This window comes from Kwoniella botswanensis, chromosome 1 (assembly GCF_036426115.1).
Source record: "Kwoniella botswanensis chromosome 1, complete sequence".
Taxonomy (NCBI): Eukaryota; Fungi; Basidiomycota; class Tremellomycetes; order Tremellales; family Cryptococcaceae; genus Kwoniella; species Kwoniella botswanensis.
This window is the reverse complement of record NC_088599.1, coordinates 2566769-2586707: the sequence shown is the minus strand read 5'-3', so window position 1 is coordinate 2586707 and position 19939 is coordinate 2566769. Positions and strand designations below refer to the sequence as shown.

The window sequence follows — 19939 nt, the reverse complement described above, 5'->3', positions numbered from 1 at the left end:
TCAAGAGTTGCACTGCACCTTTCTTTTATCTTAAGATCAAGACAGATTAGCTCTACTCCCCTTCCGTCGGAAAGAGGAAAGAAGAATCGCTGAATGAGTCTGTTCGTTGATCGCCGATCATCTCATCCCCTCATGTCTGCAACATACGAACTCATCCGAACTCGACTCGAGCATCTTTACGTACGAGTAGAACATACAGTATAACGCAGCTAGCCCTGTGAGACATATGTCCTCTACAGCAAGAACATACGTATTGCGAAACATCAAATCGAACCTTACTACCAAACCATCCCATTCCACTCGAACAATCAATTTCGGTAAAAGCATGTCGACTCAACATCTATACGGTACACCCGCTCCTCAACCATCCGACCAAAATCAAAACACTTCCACTCCATCTTCCTCAGCACCTGAGAAACTCCATCTCACTTCTCACAATCAATACAAGACCCCTCGACTCCTTCGAGACAATCTTCACGCCAATCCTCTAATCCAATTCAACAGCTGGCTCTCTGCCGCACTCGATCCCAAGGATGGTCAACCCATCGTAAAAGAACCAGAGGCTATGACTTTATCTACCTCTTTACCAAATGGTATACCATCATCTAGGATCGTCTTACTGAAAACGGTAGATGAGAAAGGATTTGTTTTCTTTACGAATTACAATTCACGTAAATCCCAAGAACTGTCCAATAACCCTTATGCAAGTTTGGCATTTTACTGGAGAGAGGTATCTCGTCAGGTTAGAGTGGTGGGTAAAGTCGAGAAAGTGAGTAGGGAAGAATCGGAAGAGTACTTCAAGAGTAGACCTAGAGGCAGTCAGGTGGGTGCATGGGCCTCCCCACAGAGTAGTATTGTCCAGGAAGGGGAGGTGCAACAGATTGTCGATGAGAAAACTAAGGAGTTTGGGGAAGCAATGGAGATCGATTGTCCGCCGCATTGGGGTGGATGGAGAGTCGTACCCTTGTGAGTGCATACCCCTATCTAAGTCTGATTGACTTCTTACGGTGCGCTCGATGATTGGTGTAAACGCTGATGTAATCTGTCTTCCTTGTACTTACACTTGCAGCGAAGTCGAATATTGGTCTGGTCAACCATCACGATTACACGATAGGTTCAGATATACCAGACCTCAAGACTCACAGGAGAGTCAATGGGAGATTAACAGGTTAGCTCCCTGATATCGGAACGGATGGGTACGATATGGCGAAAGATGGATTTAGCGGGACAATCGGATTCGGTGTAGGAAGAAGTAAAATAGTAGAATATGCATATAAGTGATATAGAATCGGAATATGCATTGTTGGTCATCAGAAATCATATAGAGGTATCGTATAAAAATCATAAATACAAATTACAGCGTTATTAAAGAGAACACTAGATGTATATACACTGACCTTGGCGTCTAAGCACGAACTATGAGAATATCAACATTTGTTATATGGTACAAATTATACCATGGAACGGTATCGAAAGTAGATGGTGAAAGCTGAATCGATCCAAGCGTGGTAGACCGACTGTCGATCCCTAGCTACCGTCGATATTTTGCTTTTTCCCTCAATCACTGCACTCCTAATGGGATATCAAATTACCATCATCCATCTCCATATCCAAGTACAATTCGAAATCTCCCGATGGGAAATCTTCTTTCTCCCAACTCTCAAACAACTTCTGATCCTCCTCACTGAGCTTAATCGGTTTTACAGGTTGAGAGGCCTTTTGTGCGGGGTGTAATGAGGCTTGACGGGCCTGTGCGGATCGGGGTCCAGTCGAACTGGTGGTTTTCTGTCTGATTGGAGGTGGTCTAGGTACAGGCGCAGGAGGTTTAGTTTTGGTTGTAGGGTTTAATCGTGAAGTTACGCTTGGACGGGGTGTGATTTTGGGTTGTAAGGACGATTTAGGTGGTACTCCCCTGATTGAGGTGTATTGGGGTTTGGTCATTTGAGGAGGTTTGAGTTGAGGTTTGGATTTAGGTCTCAACCACTCTTCTTCCAATTCTTCATCGTCTATAGACAAGAACGAGTGTCAGCACAGAACGAACATTAAGTCGCCATTTTAACCATAGATAGAGATTCCACTCACCCTTCAAAGTCAATCCTCCTACGGTCATTTCCTGAAACTCGAACTCCGGTAGATCCCTTATGATCACGTCGTCGTGGACTGTCCACATCGGAGGTAATGAAGATAAAGTGGAGAATATCGATGTTAGATCTGGATGATCGTATGCAGGTGTATAAGGGAGTTCTGAATCATGAATGTCAATTTTGTAATCATCCCTTCCATCGATGTTACGACTATGCGAAAAAACTCACCTTGTACAGGAGGAGGCATATATTCAGGATCACCATCACTCCCATCATCCAACTCATTCTCCTCCCTTACATCCTGCAACATCTCATTGGCAGTCTCTTCAATACTACCTAGACTCAGCTCTTCATCCCATGGAATCGGAGCGGGAGTAACGAAACTCTGTTCTATCGACGCTTTGATCGGTGTCAGACTTATGGTCGATAACGATTGCCTAGACCTCCGTCGTTGTCTCGTAGCAGATGGTAATGGTGTAGGTGCAGGTTCCTGGAACGAAGGAGCAGGTGTCCTTAATGCCTGGAAAGATTGTTGTTTCTTCCTCGATGGAGCAGGCGTTTTGGTAAGTTGGATATGAGGCATGGAAGAGAGTGATTTGGAAGGTGGGATGGAAGTTGTTGATTTGGATGGACCGTGACCGAACAATCTCTTTGGTTCTGCGAAGCCAAACGATCGGCAAGATGTAAGTACGGGTCCTGTCACTGTCAGAAGATAGCATGGTTTGATTTGATTCGGTAAAATGGGTGTTACATACCTATATCTTCGCTTTCTTTCCCCTTCCCTTTACCCCCACCTTGATGCTGCTGCTGTTGCACTAATACATTCCTGTCCCTTACCTCAGTCTTGACTCCCAGACCCATCCTCATGCCTGCCCCCAACCCACCACCCATCATGGGTTTACCTGCTCTCGAAGGTGTTTTGGAAGGAAGAGCACCGGCATTCTCCTTGTTTGTGTTTCTCTTGGTTGTAACTGGTTGATGGTATACTGAGTAGGTACGAGGCAAGTGAGTTGAGCGAGGAGCGAACATGTTACTGCCTTGTCGTATGTGAGTATGTCAGTAAGGTTAGTTACAATGTTTGTGTGATAGACGATGATGACGGGTGTGGGGTTTGTCAAGGAGTCAAAGCTGTAATTATGGATCAGGTCTAAACATTACCAGTCTATGTGACTTCACTCAGGCTCATACGCAACAAGATAACACACGCGTCAGATGCCACTCACAGGATGCCAGGTGAATCACCGACAAATGCCGATGTCAGCGTAAAGTCGGTTGAGTGCCACATTTCGTGGTGAGCCCCATACTCAGCCTAGCACTGATACACTCACTCATACAGGCAACAGCGACAGCGACAGCGAGCTCAGTAGGAGATTGAATGTATCATCATATTCACAACTGATCAACTCATCTTCTCACTCATCCCAACTCACATCAAGGCAAATAGCTAACCTCAGGTGAGTAATTCCCGTGTGTCATCTGAGGGACGGAGCTGATTTTCTGATATTCCATTCCATGTTAATCTTTTCCATTCCAATCACTCATTCGACTTTTCCTTTTCAACCAACCTCAACCTCAAATAGCATCTTGCCTTCTCACACCCACCTAACAAATCAGTCAAAATGGATAAGGAAAAGTTGGCCAAGCTCCAAGCTCAAGTCAGAATCGGTGTGTGATGCTTTACATCATTTCAAAGATGAATCTGTGCTGATAGGACATCCTCCTTTTCTCTATTCACATCATTAACCTGGATATTCTATTCGTTTCGACAACATCGCGCATTATACATTGTCAACGTCTCTCAATCCCCTCCACTTCATTCACCTCTCTTCATCTATGTCTCGCTCATTACGCTACCCTCGTCAAATACGAAACTTGATAATAACCCTGTACCCCTCTGATTACGCTCCCTCTCGCTCACTGAAACAGGTGGTAAGGGTACACCCCGACGAAAGCAAGTCAAGAAGTCCGTGACCGCTTCTCAAGGTGATGACCGAAAGCTCCAAGCTGCCCTCAAGAAGCTTGGCGTTCAACCTATCACAGGTGTAGAGGAAGTTAACATGTTCAAGGAGGATGGTAATGTCTTGCATTTCGGTGCTCCTCGAGGTGAGTTTGGCTTTGGCTGTTCTTTGACTTTCGATGTTGCTTCCAGTGGAGGGAAAGACAATATCGCAGTGCATGGACTATGAGAGGTACTACTTCTACGTATCGTTGATTCCACGCAGTCCAACTTGACCTACTTTCCTCTCGTCCATCATTCAAACCACCTCTTTCTCTACTCCATTTCTCTCATTTATACAAACCATTTACTGATCCCTCTCATTCACTTTAGTCCATGCCGCTCTCCCCTCCAACACCCTCGCAGTCTACGGTCCTGGTCAAACCAAGGAACTCACCGAACTCGTCCCTGGAATCCTCAACCAGCTCGGACCTGATTCCTTGGCCAACTTGCGACGATTAGCCGAATCTTACCAATCTATGACTGCTCGACAAGCTGCCGCTGCCGCCGCTGCTGGAGGTGCAGGCGCAGAGGGTAAAGCAGAAGGTGAAGGTGATGATGAGATCCCTGATTTGGTTGAGAACTTCGATGAGGCTGAGGGTGATAAGGAGGCTAAGAAGGAAACTGATCTTGAAGAGTTGGAATAGACGCTCTTTCAATATTCAATATAGGAAAAGTGGTATATCAGTAAAGTAGTAGGTGGGAATGGGTTTAGGTTTCGGAGAAACAATCCGGAACCGAGGAGTGCGTGTGAAAGATATCAATTTCAAAAGCATTTTGACCATATGTGTCAAAGTTTTGTAAAAGGGGAATTCTAGATAGAAAATTGATGAATTTCCATTAAAACATTACCATAACCATTCCGGTTTCTCCAGGTGGTTCAAGTTAGATTGTACCATCAAGTGTTCGCATTGGAGAATTGGAGACAAATCCTAGACCATGATAACACTCACTCATCGCTTGTACATATTCGTGTTCATTCGCGCTCAGGAGATCTGACATTCGAATGATGTTTGGTATTCTCAAGCCTCGTGTCCTCTATGTCCTGATAATACCTGACAAATTTACGTAGTTCCAAAAACATGCATCATGAGGTCAATTGAGACTCATGCTCAACACCACGCATATTTGCAAGGGCATATCACATATACATACATACGAACATGACAAACCACTTGTCTCCCTCAAACCTTCTTCCCCTTCTCCTCCTCTTTCTTCGCTTTCATCTCCCTATACATCCTCACCACCCTCTCTCGTTCTTCTTCCAAGATCCTCTTCTGTCCGGCATTGAGCGGTATCTTATCACTATTCTTCCCTATAGCGGAATACGCTTCTTTCGTACTAGTCTTCTTCTCACCGGATTTGCGTAGATGTGGTAATTGAGGTGGTGCTTGGACTATATCATTTAATCTCCTAGGTCCTTCCATCTCTTTGAATTCTTTGGCAGGTCTAGCCTGCTTTCCCTGCCCATCTTCATCCAGCTCGTCGTCCTCCTCATTATCCCTCTTCCGTTTACCTTTACTATGATTATCGTTCCTCTGCTCTTCCTTCTCTCTTACTTCCTTGAGGTACTTCTCCAACGCTTCCTTAGGTACTTTCCCATCTTTGATCAATTTCTCCAACTTGGCTTTCCTCTTTCTAACTTTCTTATCCCTATTGGCTTGAGCAACTTCCAAAGCTTTAGTGGAGGCAGCATCTTTGATAGCTTTTGATACGCCCGATCGTAATAGATTTTCAATACGTCGATTGTATTCTCCCAACGTCTCGTTAGGTAATATCTTCGGTATCTCCGATGCATCTACAGCTTTACCTTTGCCTTTTCCATTTGTAGTCGAAGAGTTGGAGTTGGAATTTGATGGTTTGGAATATTCACCAGTATCTTCACTATTCGTTTTACCGCTCTTACGAAATTCAGATTGAAATTTCCACCCTGATATTATCCTCGAGGCAGATTTGGGTGTGTCATCGTATGCCGAATTGAGGGATTTGGAAGATGGGGCAAGGTTGGTTCCTCTATGGAAGAGTTGGATGTACAGATGGTTAGTTCTGATCTTTCTGAGTGGGAAAATACAAAGATGGACATGGATAGAAAAGTGGAGTGATTGTACCATCGTAGATGGATGAACTCACTTTTTGGCCGTCTCAGCCTCTCTAACGGATCTTTTGGCTCCTGAAAGTTCATAGGTTGTCAGATATGTATCCATGAACAGGTGATATGGTATGATCCGGTTGTCCAGACTTACGTTTATGAGGCATCTTATCCTGATATCAAGGTTGTTATGGCAATGGACGGATTAGACGCTTGTTCTAGCTTGATTCGTGATACAGATGGACAGTAGAGTGGCAAGTCGAGCGAGAGTAGTTCTTGATATTCCTCTTCTTTCCGGGACCCTTGACCAATGAGCTGTATAAGTTCTGTCTTGCTGATGATCAATGTACAAATGATAATGTGAGGTTGGCGACACTTTGAAATTCTTGAAAACATCAACAGCCAAGATGAGACCAGGAACGGTCGCTGCACGTGACGTCCGTACATATTATCAGGCTCTTTTGACCTCAAGGGGATTGTCAGCCTGATATCCGCTCTGCTGGTCCCTTCCAATCCGATTCTTCACATATGTGTCTGCACACTACATCTCATCCGCATAGAACTTGCAATTCAACAACAATAACAGAACGATAACTATAGAATAAACAGATCAATTACTCTGACACGCACCTAATCTCACTCGCACTTCCGTCTTCACCTTCTCTCACCCAACCGAATTCATCAACATGTCAAATTTCGCTAAACAGATCCCAAAAGCAGTTAAAGAAATCAGATTACATTTTTGTCAGACTTCCGGACATTCAGCTGGTGTCAGGTGAGTACGCTCGGTTTTTACGCTCTCACAATGGGATGAACTCTGCGCATGGACAGGATCTCGCTCCTCAGTCACTTCGTTATACATATATATATATATATATATACATGATGTTCAAAGAATAAAGCTGATAAATCTGTTTGATCGCCAGACAATTCGTACAATCTTCTTACCCATCTATCAAATCGTCCAACCCAGATTTGAAGTTCTTGATTAGAGAAGCTAGTGACATCTCGCCTAGGGCATTTGTACGATCTGGTGAGTCAAGAGTCCACCTCATAACATTCCCAATGGCAGTAGTTGCTTGTGGCGTCCCGCCTATGCCCGTTCTTCGCTCTCACGAATGAGGTCTTTGCCGACGAGGTTTTGCTCTTGCTCATCGTGTCCAATGGCTACTTTGACGTATCACATGAACAATGCTGACTTCTTTTTTTCGCTTTCGGGCTGACATAGAACGAGGAGCAGAATCACAAACTCAGCTTGCGGACTTATCGGAATCGCAAGTATCGGCAGAGTTGAGCAAGTTAGTAAATTCCCAGACTGTCGGTAAACCTCAATAGAAAAGGATATGTGAGCTGGATAGGGATGACATGCATATGTTAGATCTGGGTCGATCTTCGATGGACATCTGTTGAGTGTTAACGCCGTGGCAGAATTTGACCTCGTCTGGGTTCAAGGGTGGTACTAACCCTCCTTACATTCATCGTCTGTATCCACCATTTATGTGGTACCGGTGATCCCCCTGGTATGGTAGATCAGACACAGTATGACGTGACATTTTCAGTTATTTATAGGCTTCTCCATATTCCAACGAATCCGTTTCGATCGTCGTCGAGATACGAAATACTCGTGACAACGGTTACCATGCCTTCTTGCATCACTTGGATCTCTCTGGGGTACATACGGTGAACTCTGGAATATCCCATCTCCGTAGAAGGCCTGTGTGTGAGCTTTCACAACGAGCCTATGTGATTGCAAAAGGTTGTCACCAAGCAACTGCGCCAAGCACGGATCTCAACTCCTAAACGCATATACAACCCAACCGTTTCATTTCAGCTGATAGCTGATAAATCTGACCTTGATGATTGATACTCTGATATATAGCATGGCATTAACTTCACAATGAAGAATACTAGTATTTCTTCTGCCTGTCCGCCCTTCTTTTCCTTCTTCTGATCTTTCTGTTATTTAATCACTCATTCTCATTCGACTTGCCTTGAGGGCTGTTTAATCGGCTCGCTATTCGCTCCGCGTTCTTTGATAGGACTGCTTCTTTTCACTTATTTGCTGTACTGAACATTCGGCAGGTCCGCTCTTTATAACACCAACTGTTTAGTTTACGACCAGCGATTCACTTCAGACTCTCGCCACCAGTACATATAAAATAATATCTCTCACTCAAACGTACAGTACAAGCACGAAATTGAGAATCAAGATGCAGGTCGTCATCCTCTTCCCGCTCCTTTTACTCCTCACTCAATCCCAACTATCCCTTGCTCAAGTCGTATTGGGTATCAATGTGCCTTCTGACGCATTACCTTCACCCACCGAAATCACCCCCCAACCTACTGATTCGGTCACACCGACTGAGACTACCGATGGTAAAACTGCCAGTGCGACTATAACGGAGTTCGTGATGCCCACACCCATTCAAGCTGGAGTGAAGTACATGAAAGCCAAGGAAGATAAATGTGGGGAATGGGGTTGCGGGAGGGTAATGTCTTCTGAGTGAGTCTACAATTACGATCATAATTATGTTTGAGTGTTCTATCCCTTAGACCTACCGTAAAGAGAAGCGGGAATGGATGTAAACTCGTAGACTGATATGCTGGTTCCATGTTGGTGACGTAGCCAAGCATCATGTTATCCCGCTGTTACATCATGGGGATACCAATCGATGAATTGCGGATATGGTCATACGAGAAATTCTCAAGGTAATTGTCAAGCTCAGGGTTGGTATGATACTCAGTGGGGATGTTATGAGACAACGATCATACAAGGTTTGTCACGATATATCTTATACTCGCTTAACAGCTGGATTAAATGTTGATGAGTTTCTGTTTTGTACGGGTATAGAAACTACTTCTGTCATTCAGGAATGTTATGCGTCGACTGAAACGAAGACTGAACAGAGTGAGTATATATCCTTATGAGGATAGTCTCACCTAACTTAGCCGATATTGATATGTGTCGTTCATCAGTCACAATGACGGAAACTGCTACGATGTAAGTAGGAGATAACGCAGTAGGCTCTCCCTCGGACCTATCGTATTGACTCTTAGATCTTGATTCACTAGGACCGAGACCAAAGCTGAAGTGTCAACAGTCACCGAGACAGTCAATCAAACCATGTAAGCTGTACCATCCCAGTGCTTGGCATGACCATTCTGACGAATGGGTATATTTGAAGAACCGAGACTTTCCCTATGACTCTCACTGCGACAGCTACCGAATTATCGTGAGTTCTGACGGTCAACCGCACATTGGCACACAGCAAAGTCAAGTATTAAATCTGATATTTTCGTTGTTCGTCAACGTTGTACAGAACTCAGATCCAAGCGACAACCGAAGTTCAAACGATGACTGAGACTGTCGTACATAACGTTACATCAACACAGTGAGCTCGTTATTTCACGACAAACAGACGTAGATCGTATAGCTCATATGGTCGTTTGGGAACTTAGGATGGTAACGGAGACACAAACTAGTGTACAGACAATGACTGTCAATCATACCCTGTGAGTACACTTGCCAACATTTTTGCACAAGTTTCGTATGCCTGGGCAGGAGCAAAAGGAGTATGGAAGCTTACGAGCTGAAGATGCTCGTAGGACGGAGACTATGACTAAGACCGAGAGTGTCCCTGTTACCATGGTAGAGACACTTTTCAGTGTAAGTATCCTGCTCTTATCTCATATCTACCAGTAACTGGTAAGCGAGATATCAGGGTTGAGATATCACGTGTGATTTTGTAGACAATGGTCGTACCCACCACTGTTGTACAGACGGAAGTACAAACTGCTCGAGTGACAGACATAGTGACGAAGAATGAGTGAGTGGTCATGATACCCTTATACACGAATGTATATATGCAAGGATGCCTCTGATACATACCTTATGTTCGTTCAGGACTCAAACTCAGACTCAAACTCATCTAGCTACCCAGACTGAGAAAGTCACGGAGACTCAAATAGCCACGGAGACAGCTGTGAGTTATCTCAAATTGTGTCTATCAAAGTCTAATCCATCAAATGGATGTTGACCTGATTTGCTATAATCTCACAGATACAGACTGCCATTCAAACTGTCAAAGAGACACAGCTCCAGAATGTTACTGCCACTCAAGTAAGCTTCCCCACGTCAACAGATTGGAGCTGAAGAGAGAAGCTTACTTTGGTGGATTTCTTCCTGCTGGTAGACTGAAAAGGCAATCGAAACTCAAGTACAGACTGTTACGGACACAGCTGTATCGGTAGTCGTATCCGCCACAACAGAAGTTCAAGTTGCCGTGAGTGCTTCGCCCATCTACACGTACAAGCCATAAATGACGGGCTCATTTTTCTGAACTTGTTCACAGACTGCAACGCTCCAACGAAATTCTACCGAGACTCTGATCTCTACTGCTCTAGCAACGGAAACAGCTACAGCTACAGCTACAGCGACCATCACAGCGGCTGCGACTCTGACTGAACAAGCAACAATTACTGCTCTAGCCACTGCAACAGTAACGGAGACTGTAGCAGCTGCGGTAGATGCCAGCGCGCTATCAAGTTGTCAGATGAGCTGTTCATCTGCATTTGGGTGGTCATACAGTACTCAAGCAGCTTATGCCGAGACTACACAAGCTTATGGAGGCAGCTACGATCAGCAAAGTGAAAGTAGCAGTGATGGAGGGTATTAGTATAAGGATAAGAGGAGATTGAGAAAACATTGGTAAGCATGACAACGTAGGTAGTTAGATATATACATATATACCCGGTTGTGATTTGTATATACTGTATACCTTTATAATCAGATTAGTCATTCACGAACTTGACGACCAGAATGCATACTGTACGGAGTGGTGGTGGGTATGGGTATCTCGGTCTTCGGTCTGTTTGCGGTTAAGTTCCAGGCACTAGAGTGAGATCCGATCGTTACGTTTGGTGTTGACATCATCAAACAACTACAAGAAACGCACATCACTCGTGTTCATCAGAACGAGCCATACAACCAGAATATATAGAGAGACATGTGCATGCCCTTTAATGAATAGGAAACATATTCCATACACTCAGCTGTAATCTAAGACTGTAAGATACAGCATCACCGAAATCAATAGTCGACATGGTCTTCTTAGGTCTTCACCCAGCTGTAACGTCCCGTTTGGCAGGCGTCATTGGGTTCACGTGAGTGATTAAGTCGTACTTATGCTTGCGAGTATATCCGTCGCTGATGTCCTTACCATATCAGTTTAGCATACCAAACTGCTTTCGCGCTGTATTCCGTACCCAACAAGACTGAAAAGCTTTATGATATAGCAGGTTCTACTGGATTTATCACGTCTACTTTATTGTCTTTGGTGAGTGTCCGCATCGATAAGTCATCCACATTAGCAGTGAGACACTTACCTGTCAATACGGTACAGTATTACCCTTCAATTAAATCATGGTTCACCAAATCACCTTCTATCCCTCTCTCGTCCTTGCAACATCATCCGAGACAGTTGCTGATTAGCGCTATGATATTGCTATGGGCCGGTAGATTGGGATATCACCTTGGTGGGGTAAGTTGACGTCCAGATTTCTTTGTAGTATATCCCCTATTTTGGATATGCTATCTCACTGTCTTATGGGCTACGCCAGCTAACATGCTGGCGGAATTAGCGTATTGTCAAACACGGTTCGGACTCTCGATTCGACGACTTGAAGACTAAACCTGGGATCTTCTCTGGAATGTGGTAAGTTGGGTTCATCTCACTGCAACAGATCTATCTTGAAACGTATCTAAATAGATCGAAAATACTAAACTTCCTTATTCTAATAGGTTCGGTCAAGCACTTTGGATAACCCTCGTCGGTTTACCAGCATTCATCGTCAACTCAGTACCCGCTTCTGCCCATCCTGCTTTGGCTTTGAAGGATTTCGTCGGATTGGGAATTTGGATAGCTGGTTTAGGTTTCGAAGTGATCGCTGATCAACGTGAGTTTACAACTCATTAATCCGCTGCCATCCATCTTCCAAGTCTTACGTCTAGATATCTGAAACAGTCAATATGTATGCTTTAATGAACGACATTGACTGATCTTGTTCTTGTCTTGCCTTTAGAAAAATCCACTTGGAGAAAACAAAAAGATGAGAAGAAACATGAAGAGAAATTCATTTCATCTGGTTTATGGAGTTTGTCGAGACATCCCAAGTCAGTGATCTCGATCCACTAAGTGACCATCAAGATGGAATAGACATTCCTTCCAATTCAGCTTGAGCTGATTTTTTCTGCCGATATTAGCTACCTAGGCGAAGTAATCCTTCAGACCGGTCCTCCCCTCTTACTACTCACCACTCAACTCCCGCCTTCAATCAAATACCTATCATTCATCTCACCTGTCTTCACTTACATCTTACTGCGATACGCATCCGGTGTACCTCCCCTGGAGGAATCAGCTGAGAAGAAGTTTGGTAAAGATGAAAATTGGAGAAAGTATACTGATAACGCGAGTATGTTCGTACCATTACCTTTTGGACTGGGCAAGGGTAAGATCTAAATCAGGAAAGATCAGGGTCGACGAAGGACGAAATGGTTCTTTGATACTGCTGTTTGTGTATGATCATGTATGGCAGAATGGGCCCCGTACATAGTATAAGGATTCTTTTCATGAGATTGGTTATTGAGAACACCATAGATGGTCATAGAGGCTGCCTGTGAGGATATCTACGCTGTTCTTCAATCGCCGAATTTCACCCAAGCGACGTTGCGAGGAACGTCATTGGAAGGAGCTTGCCCACAAAGTAGGATTGGTCTTGCTTCCATGCATCTCTCTCACCTGAAGTACAAGTGAAAGGGAACAGCATAGGTAAGGCTGTTGGACGAAGGTTGCAGTCCGTCTATCAAGTTGTCTGATCTCTGATCGGATGAGAGATCTGGAATCGCGCCGTTAACATTTGTCTGATGCTAGCTGATAACATGTATCTGTTTCTCTTTATCTGTGTGCTCCTCCTAGCTCAGCATTGCATGATGAACAGTGAATATGTCAAAAGCAAGGGAAGGAAGATTGCAGCCATCATCAGATTGCCACCTCAATCATCTTCGCCTCTTGCCTGCCTCCACTCTCCACTCCCGACTTCCTCGAGAGTTAACAACCACGACAACTCACTTTTATCTCTCTTCCATCCTACGTTACATTCAACATTCTCTCCAGAATAACCAATACCTCATTCTGGGCCATACTTCACCATGTCCTCTCCCTTTCCTATACCCAACATAGCCTCATCTCCTTTTCCCATCCCAATTCACCAAGGTCAAGGTCAATCTCCTGCATCTCTCTTACCCCACCCAACGGTCCAAGCTCCATCTTCTGGGCCGATATTCGCTCCTTCCCCTTTATCCCAGTTAATCTCATCAACCATCAATAATTCCAATGGGATCGCACCTCCTACCGGACTGACTCCCGGAGCTATAGGGATGAACAATGGTATATCCACTACGACACCTAATTTCAGTATGAATATGGGTATAACACCCAATACTTCAGCTTTGTTAGCTTCTGTCGGTATGGGGAATACCAACTCTACGCAAGTACACGGACAGGGACAGAGTCAGGGACAAGGTAATGGGTTGAGTAAAGAAAGCTTGATAATGGGTTTGAATGAGTTGGATAACATCCTTAGTAGGATACAGGATGTACAAGAGGAGATCAAGGATATTGAGAATAGGGTATTTGCTGGAAAACGAAAAGGTGATGAAGATAGGTTGATAGGTATGTTTCACTCTTTTACTCGAGTACTCCGAAAGAAAACATTCACCGACTGGTTTTGATATCTATAGCGCTGCATACTGAATGTAAGTTTACTTGCAACAAGCATTTAACCAGGATTACACAAAGTTGACTGACATTTGCTTTTGTCTCTCCATCCTTTCGTTTTGCAGATAATCAATCCGTTCAAACTCTCTTATCAATCTCATCGACCAACCTCACCTCTTCCTTACCTATCATCCCATCATCGGATCCGGGAAATCAGTCCAATCTTACGATATCGGACCTGGCCAAATGGTCAGAGGAGAAAGCAGGTATGGAATTCAGTAGGAGGGAGAATCTCCGAGCTGGGAGTAAAGCCGTGGTTGATATCCTACGTGCGAGTGGGAGATAATCTCAGCGTATCTGCGTTCAATGGAAAGATCCATAGCATAGATCGTTACAAGATGGAGAGATTGTTGGTATTCGCCCTGATAGCTAGATTAGTGAACAGGAGAAGAGACACGATGATGGAAGGAACTAGGGAGTAGCGAGTAGGGAATTGACGAACCTTCGATCGATTGACTATACAGTCATACCACCAACCCTTCCACTTGGATCAATGCCTGATTCTGACATCCTCTGGGTTTCTGATTACGTGTGAAACAAGTTAAAGAAGCTGTAGTCACTATCGAAGGGCCATACACATCTACAAGCGATGGATGATACCCAGCACTGCGTTATATCCCACTGTTCCGATATATTGAAAGGTATCATTCACGTTGTAAACATCATATCATATGTAAAACATCACAGATGCATCTGATTCTATAAATCGTATCGTTAAATGTAAACACGTAAACATGTAATATAACATAATATAATACAGTGTAATCCTTTTTTCCATATCCCATATCCTGTATCCATTTCCTTACTAATTTCCCAAAGAGAATTTATATCTAAAAAAGGTATTTGGGTATTGGGTATTTCTTTACAGCAATGTAATTAAATCGTGAGGCATCGATCTGTGAATCATATATGAAAGCCGTAACGATGAAAGCAAAGGGGCAAAAGCGAAAGACAAATTTGAGGGATCATAACATTTAGGCCATCTTGATATCTGTTCAGGACCAAGGATGTGAGTTCGTGATATCGCCGTGACATAATGCAATATCAAGGTTCTAGATCTACCATCTGTTCCATCCGTTATAGAGATATCATCATCAATTCGTTGGTTGGAGCTGATCTGACGGCTGAATGCCTTTCCAACTCTAAGCAAACCTGATAACTCTAGGTCGATCTTCTTTAATCTCCTCTTCACCTTCTACATCAAACGCAGCAGAAGGAGTTTCGCTGAATTCAGACACTAGAAGTCAAAAAAACATAAAAAAAAGTCAGCTCTCTATATCTCCTTTCATTTCCAATAATCATTGATATTATTTGCGCGGTGTAACTCACTAATATCAACAGCTATTTTCTTCTCCCTCAACCTCCTTCTATGTGAACTAGCCGTGGTGGATCTACTTTCCACACTGGGCGTGAAACTATTTATACTGCTCGCATAAGATTTCTTGCTTTCTCTATCTCCTAATACAGGTCTTTGGAGATGTTCATTGATCGTAGATGGAGTAGACAATATCGATCCTTCTGTCGATTGAGTGTTAGGATGAGGTTGGGAGAAGGAGGCGATGGGAGCTTCAGTAGGTGTATGAAATTCGATACCGTCTCCATCCTCAACATCAGTGGAAGTGGAAGTAAGAGTTGATCGTCTAGGTGGAGTAGGTGGACGAGGTACTCCCATCTGTGGCGAGGAAGAACCAATAGTCAAAGGTGATGATGTTCTTGAATCACTTGGCGAGACCACTCCGATCTTAGGACTCGTTTCCAACTCTGGGACTAATGGGATTGGTCTGAAAGCGTTCAACAATCGATCTTTCCTTGCTTTAGCAGCTAAGATGGCATTGCCATTATCCGGTAACGAAGTGGATCGACCAGTCGATTGTCGAAGTTTGAGTATGGCTTCATCTTCGTCAGAAGGTAATGATAATCTTGGTCCAGCGCTAGTTGCGGGTTCTCCATCGGTCATTCGTGCTTTCGGGTCATAAGTAGAATCGGGACTCTGGAACGGTGTGATGAACTCGATCCCACCAGGTGATCTTAAAGTTCCCTCATCTTGTCCCAAATCCTGCTCTTCTTCAGGTGAGGGTCTCTCTTTCGAACCCGGTACAACCGTTATATCTAATTCCAGCGGTGATTCAGCGGGTAGAGCAGGTAATGGGACAGTGGGAGGAGGAGCCATGGGAGGTGGTGGTGCAGGTGGCAGACTACCATTTCGCCTTGAGAAATGACCGCTTCCGCCCGAAGCTGATGATGACCAGCTCCCTTGTTTGGCACGTCGATGTAACGAGCCCCCAATCCTGGAGATCGCACTTCCACTGTTGGAAACGATCGATCCACTGCGAGCTGAAGGGGCTGAAGGTGTCTGTTGGTACTGGTAGATAGGTGAAGGGAGTTGGCCTCTTGATAAGCTCTTCGATCTAGCTGGTCCGATCTCGGGACCCAATTCCAAACTGCCCATTCTTCCATTCAAGTCCTCGACAAGGGGTGTAGGAGGTAACATGTCCGGGGATTCGGCTCTCGCTGCAGAAGGCACCTTCTCCATCGCCGCGCTTTGACCTGATATAGCGGAAATTGTCGAATCGCGCTGACCAGACAGGACACTAGGAATGGATCCTGATCCTGGACGCGACGCAGGTGATATAACGCTAGGAGAGGAGCTTCGCTGTAGGTCAAGCTCCAGAGCTAGATCGTCTCCTCGAACCGCGTCGGAATAAGCATTTCGAATAGCATGGCCATGGCCCTCGCGCTCAGCACTGGTGAGGAGAAAAGAGTGGTCAGCTTAGTGTCAAACACTCCGGTAAGAAAGATGGACGTACCGGATGACAATAGCTATACTTTTAATCTGTCTGATCCACTCTTGCAATTGATCGCTATAATTGGCATATCACATATATCAGTCCGGCTGTCGCAGATATGTCGTATGTATATGTACTCACGCATTCCTCATTTCCACAATCCATTCGTTATCGGCCTGAGACTGATCTGTCTCATTCTCAAATCCAAGCCTCATCACGAACTTTCTTCCATTCTCATCGTGATTCCATACCCCTGCCGTGGAATCTTTCGATATGATTCTGCGTTCCAATTCAACTTCTTCGTTCATCGCGTTGGAAGGTAAACTAGGCCTCCTGCCGAAAGTTTGGCTCGATCCTCCTCCTATACCCAGCCCTATCGATCCCTTATGATTGGGTGATCTACCGGTAGATGACGATGTTCCAGGAACTGAGAAGAGGTGCAGGTGCGCTACAGTGCTGGATCGCGAAGGCGATAGATATTCGTTGGGATCTGGGGTAGATTGCGGAGTAGATCCTCCCACTTTGAAAGACGTCAACACTAATTGTTGAGTTATCCAAATTGGCTTGTTGCCGTAGGAACTATTGCCATTATTGGAAGACGACAAGACACTGGTTAAACTTCTGATTGAATTCGATTTCTCTTTATCTGGCATCCCACTTCCATTGTGATTATTTGACGAAGGAATAGTTCGACGGATGACCGTAGCCTGTAATATCTGGATGGAAGATAGTGCAGATAGTGAAGAGGGGAATGAAGGTAACAAGACGGATACGATATCCGAGGATAACGTGGGACTAGTTGGGATAGCAAGTGAAGATGTCGTCGATCTAGATACCAAATCGGGTCTTTCTCTCCCATTGGCAGCCGTGTGTGGTTCATCGACAATAGGGAATTTGGTCAGGACCGCCTTCGACAAAATAGGCGATTCCTCGCCGGCTTGTTCGGACGTTGCGAATGAAGTGGAAGTCATCACGCTTGCTCTCCTGGCAAACGAAGATATACTAGGTCGTTTGGACGAAGCGGAGATCGATGATCGGACAGTAGAGTCTGGTGTGAGATCTGGAGGATGGGCTTGGAAAGGCGACATCGATAATGGCGCGAGTGTATGTTTCTGCATAGAATGGTCGGACGACTCTGTACGTGGGGAAGAGAAAGAGGAAGATGCAATGTCAAGGGATTGTTGGCGAGCTAAATGTGACATAGATATTAGCACAAGTCAAGGTGGACCACCTTTTGATTGATTCTATAGATCAGGCATCCCTTTCTATTCCATACTGCCTCGCTTCTTCAATGGCTCGATCAAAACTCTAAACTCACAATAATCACTTCTACCACCAAAGCTATCCCTACTTCTCAGACTTGCCAAATCAGGTCTCTGAGGTCCATTTGTCGTCTTATTCGCAATACCAAACACTGAGAAAGGATCTTCTTTCTTGTTCTTCGCATTTCCACCTCCCAAGCCTTTCAACGAACTCATAAATCCCTTCTTCTTTCCTCCTCCTACAGCAGTCAGAGAAACTAAATCGTGCTTGGAGGATGATGTGATACTTGGTGATTTATGAGATGAGGAGACGGTGGATAACGATAATGAATCTCTACTTTTGTTCTTGCTTGATAGTATACTCGCTGTTGTGTTCGTCGGTGGTACAGTCGAAGTTACATCTAGTACCGATTCTACCAGAGAAGGGTCGATTACCAGAGAAGATTTCGCTAATGTCTTGCTATTAGACGATTTATCTTTCTTGAACACTGAAGTTGATCCACCATGAGTCGAAGAAGTAGGTAAAGGAGGTGCTAATTTGACTGTTTCCTCTGTAGCTGTACGTTTCCTCTTGTCTGAATCCTTCTTCCCCCCTCCTAGTGATTTGAACATCCCACTCGACCTGACTTTGTCGGGTTTACCATTGCTGACGTGAGATGTTGAAGGTTCGCCTCCCAAAGCTGGCGAAGATGTAGCGTTAGTGGTTGTTGGCAATGGTATCTCGCCGACCTCAGCTAAGAGGTCTTCGTCCGATCCGAAAGAAAGCTCATCTTCTATACCCAGTCCAGCTGAAGCATTTCGCGCTCGAGGCATCTTGAGGTTGGAAACGGTGTCCAGCACAGCTGGATATGCCGAAGGGAGAAGAAAGAGAGAGGTCGCTTGGGATCACCAGTAACTTGTTTATATGCTGATCATCCAGGTGTACGTCGTCAGTCTTGATCCCGCCAGTATGATTAGGGTAAAGATGAAAGGCATACAAGAATCCAGAACCAATTGTGAAAGATGAATAGATGGATAGTTCGAAGGAGTTGTGAGAGCAAAGGAGGATAAGGCAAAGGAAAGAAAGAATGGCAGAGATGAAGCCAAGTTTTGATCTTGGCGGAGTATCTGAGTAGAGAGACAGATGATGAATTGAAGGCTTAGTTTCGAATTTGAGATTGGATTCTTTCAATCGTAGGACGTGATGTGATGATTGCGAGTGTATGATTACTTACCCTTTATTTATCGTATATCTGTGGTTCCTTCGTTATACACAATCACTCCCTATTCCCTTGCTATCCGTCTGTCTGATGCTTGGTAGTCTGCTTTTTTAAAGGATGTATGGTGTATTCGTGATGGGTGATAGGTGAGTCTCGGATGTGTGAGGAAAGTGAGACACCACCTGTTTTCTGCTAGCCAACCTCCACTCGTATGCTAAAGGTGCGATCAAAAGATGGTGATGGTGTAGGGTGGGGGACGGTGCAGGTGTGACGATGGTGACGATGACGGGGATGGTGAAGACGGCCAAGATGTCTACAATCAATCTAACGTATTTGAATGTTGAATATCAACGTACGAAAGAACATCACGATTCCCATCGCACATTAATTCACCTGAATGAGGATGTCCTAGTCAGTCGAAATCTTCCAATTCATACCATTGAATTTCGTTCCGAAAGCCTAAGAGCATAAGAAAAGGAGTGTCCAGTTCTAGGGGGTTTGAAGGTTAAGGGCATCTTTTACTCAAACTCTAGTTCAATTCTATGGCAGACAGGGAAGAAGGAGAACATGGGATTTTTGGATTGGTACCTGGAACTATATGTTAGTTAACCCTGGCATCCACAGATTCCGTTCTTTCCGCACGTTCTCCTGTTAACAGCTGGACAGCTCACTGGTAGACTAACTTTCG

The 19939-nt window shown here is 44.5% G+C and overlaps 9 protein-coding genes across 9 annotated transcripts; 6 read left to right on the top strand and 3 right to left on the bottom strand.

Annotated features, from left to right (window-relative positions):
* Positions 1–325: 325 nt before the first annotated feature.
* Positions 326–1181, top strand: L199_001001 (pyridoxamine 5'-phosphate oxidase; the record flags this gene model as incomplete). The annotated part of the gene is made up of 2 exons (XM_064886758.1): positions 326–966; positions 1070–1181. 2 exons carry the CDS (start codon positions 326–328, stop codon positions 1179–1181), a joined length of 753 nt encoding a protein of 250 aa, XP_064742830.1.
* A 391-nt stretch (positions 1182–1572) lies between these two features.
* On the bottom strand, positions 1573–3113 carry L199_001000 (uncharacterized protein; the record flags this gene model as incomplete). Its single annotated transcript, XM_064886757.1, has 4 exons — positions 1573–2006; positions 2083–2244; positions 2313–2741; positions 2840–3113. 4 exons carry the CDS (start codon positions 3111–3113, stop codon positions 1573–1575), a joined length of 1299 nt encoding a protein of 432 aa, XP_064742829.1.
* Positions 3114–3703: 590 nt separating this feature from the next.
* On the top strand, positions 3704–4727 carry L199_000999 (nascent polypeptide-associated complex subunit beta; the record flags this gene model as incomplete). Its single annotated transcript, XM_064886756.1, has 3 exons — positions 3704–3749; positions 4011–4187; positions 4414–4727. The coding sequence occupies 3 exons, from the start codon at positions 3704–3706 to the stop codon at positions 4725–4727; spliced, it is 537 nt and encodes a 178-aa protein (XP_064742828.1).
* Positions 4728–5264: 537 nt separating this feature from the next.
* Positions 5265–6336, bottom strand: L199_000998 (uncharacterized protein; the record flags this gene model as incomplete). The annotated part of the gene is made up of 3 exons (XM_064886755.1): positions 5265–6093; positions 6211–6250; positions 6324–6336. The coding sequence occupies 3 exons, from the start codon at positions 6334–6336 to the stop codon at positions 5265–5267; spliced, it is 882 nt and encodes a 293-aa protein (XP_064742827.1).
* Positions 6337–6855: 519 nt separating this feature from the next.
* On the top strand, positions 6856–7504 carry L199_000997 (uncharacterized protein; the record flags this gene model as incomplete). The annotated part of the gene is made up of 3 exons (XM_064886754.1): positions 6856–6944; positions 7096–7202; positions 7398–7504. The coding sequence occupies 3 exons, from the start codon at positions 6856–6858 to the stop codon at positions 7502–7504; spliced, it is 303 nt and encodes a 100-aa protein (XP_064742826.1).
* An 875-nt stretch (positions 7505–8379) lies between these two features.
* L199_000996 (uncharacterized protein) lies at positions 8380–10845 on the top strand (the record flags this gene model as incomplete). Its single annotated transcript, XM_064886753.1, has 14 exons — positions 8380–8672; positions 8796–8944; positions 9021–9077; positions 9146–9170; positions 9242–9295; positions 9355–9402; positions 9490–9561; positions 9629–9682; positions 9776–9836; positions 9920–9996; positions 10074–10152; positions 10230–10289; positions 10363–10452; positions 10522–10845. The coding sequence occupies 14 exons, from the start codon at positions 8380–8382 to the stop codon at positions 10843–10845; spliced, it is 1443 nt and encodes a 480-aa protein (XP_064742825.1).
* Positions 10846–11270: 425 nt separating this feature from the next.
* L199_000995 (uncharacterized protein) lies at positions 11271–12687 on the top strand (the record flags this gene model as incomplete). The annotated part of the gene is made up of 7 exons (XM_064886752.1): positions 11271–11332; positions 11397–11505; positions 11572–11709; positions 11810–11883; positions 11970–12124; positions 12251–12341; positions 12432–12687. The coding sequence occupies 7 exons, from the start codon at positions 11271–11273 to the stop codon at positions 12685–12687; spliced, it is 885 nt and encodes a 294-aa protein (XP_064742824.1).
* A 689-nt stretch (positions 12688–13376) lies between these two features.
* L199_000994 (uncharacterized protein) lies at positions 13377–14290 on the top strand (the record flags this gene model as incomplete). The annotated part of the gene is made up of 3 exons (XM_064886751.1): positions 13377–13899; positions 13968–13982; positions 14070–14290. 3 exons carry the CDS (start codon positions 13377–13379, stop codon positions 14288–14290), a joined length of 759 nt encoding a protein of 252 aa, XP_064742823.1.
* Positions 14291–15146: 856 nt separating this feature from the next.
* Positions 15147–18865, bottom strand: L199_000993 (uncharacterized protein; the record flags this gene model as incomplete). Its single annotated transcript, XM_064886750.1, has 6 exons — positions 15147–15241; positions 15334–16748; positions 16812–16865; positions 16932–17148; positions 17194–17979; positions 18109–18865. 6 exons carry the CDS (start codon positions 18863–18865, stop codon positions 15147–15149), a joined length of 3324 nt encoding a protein of 1107 aa, XP_064742822.1.
* Positions 18866–19939: the final 1074 nt, after the last annotated feature.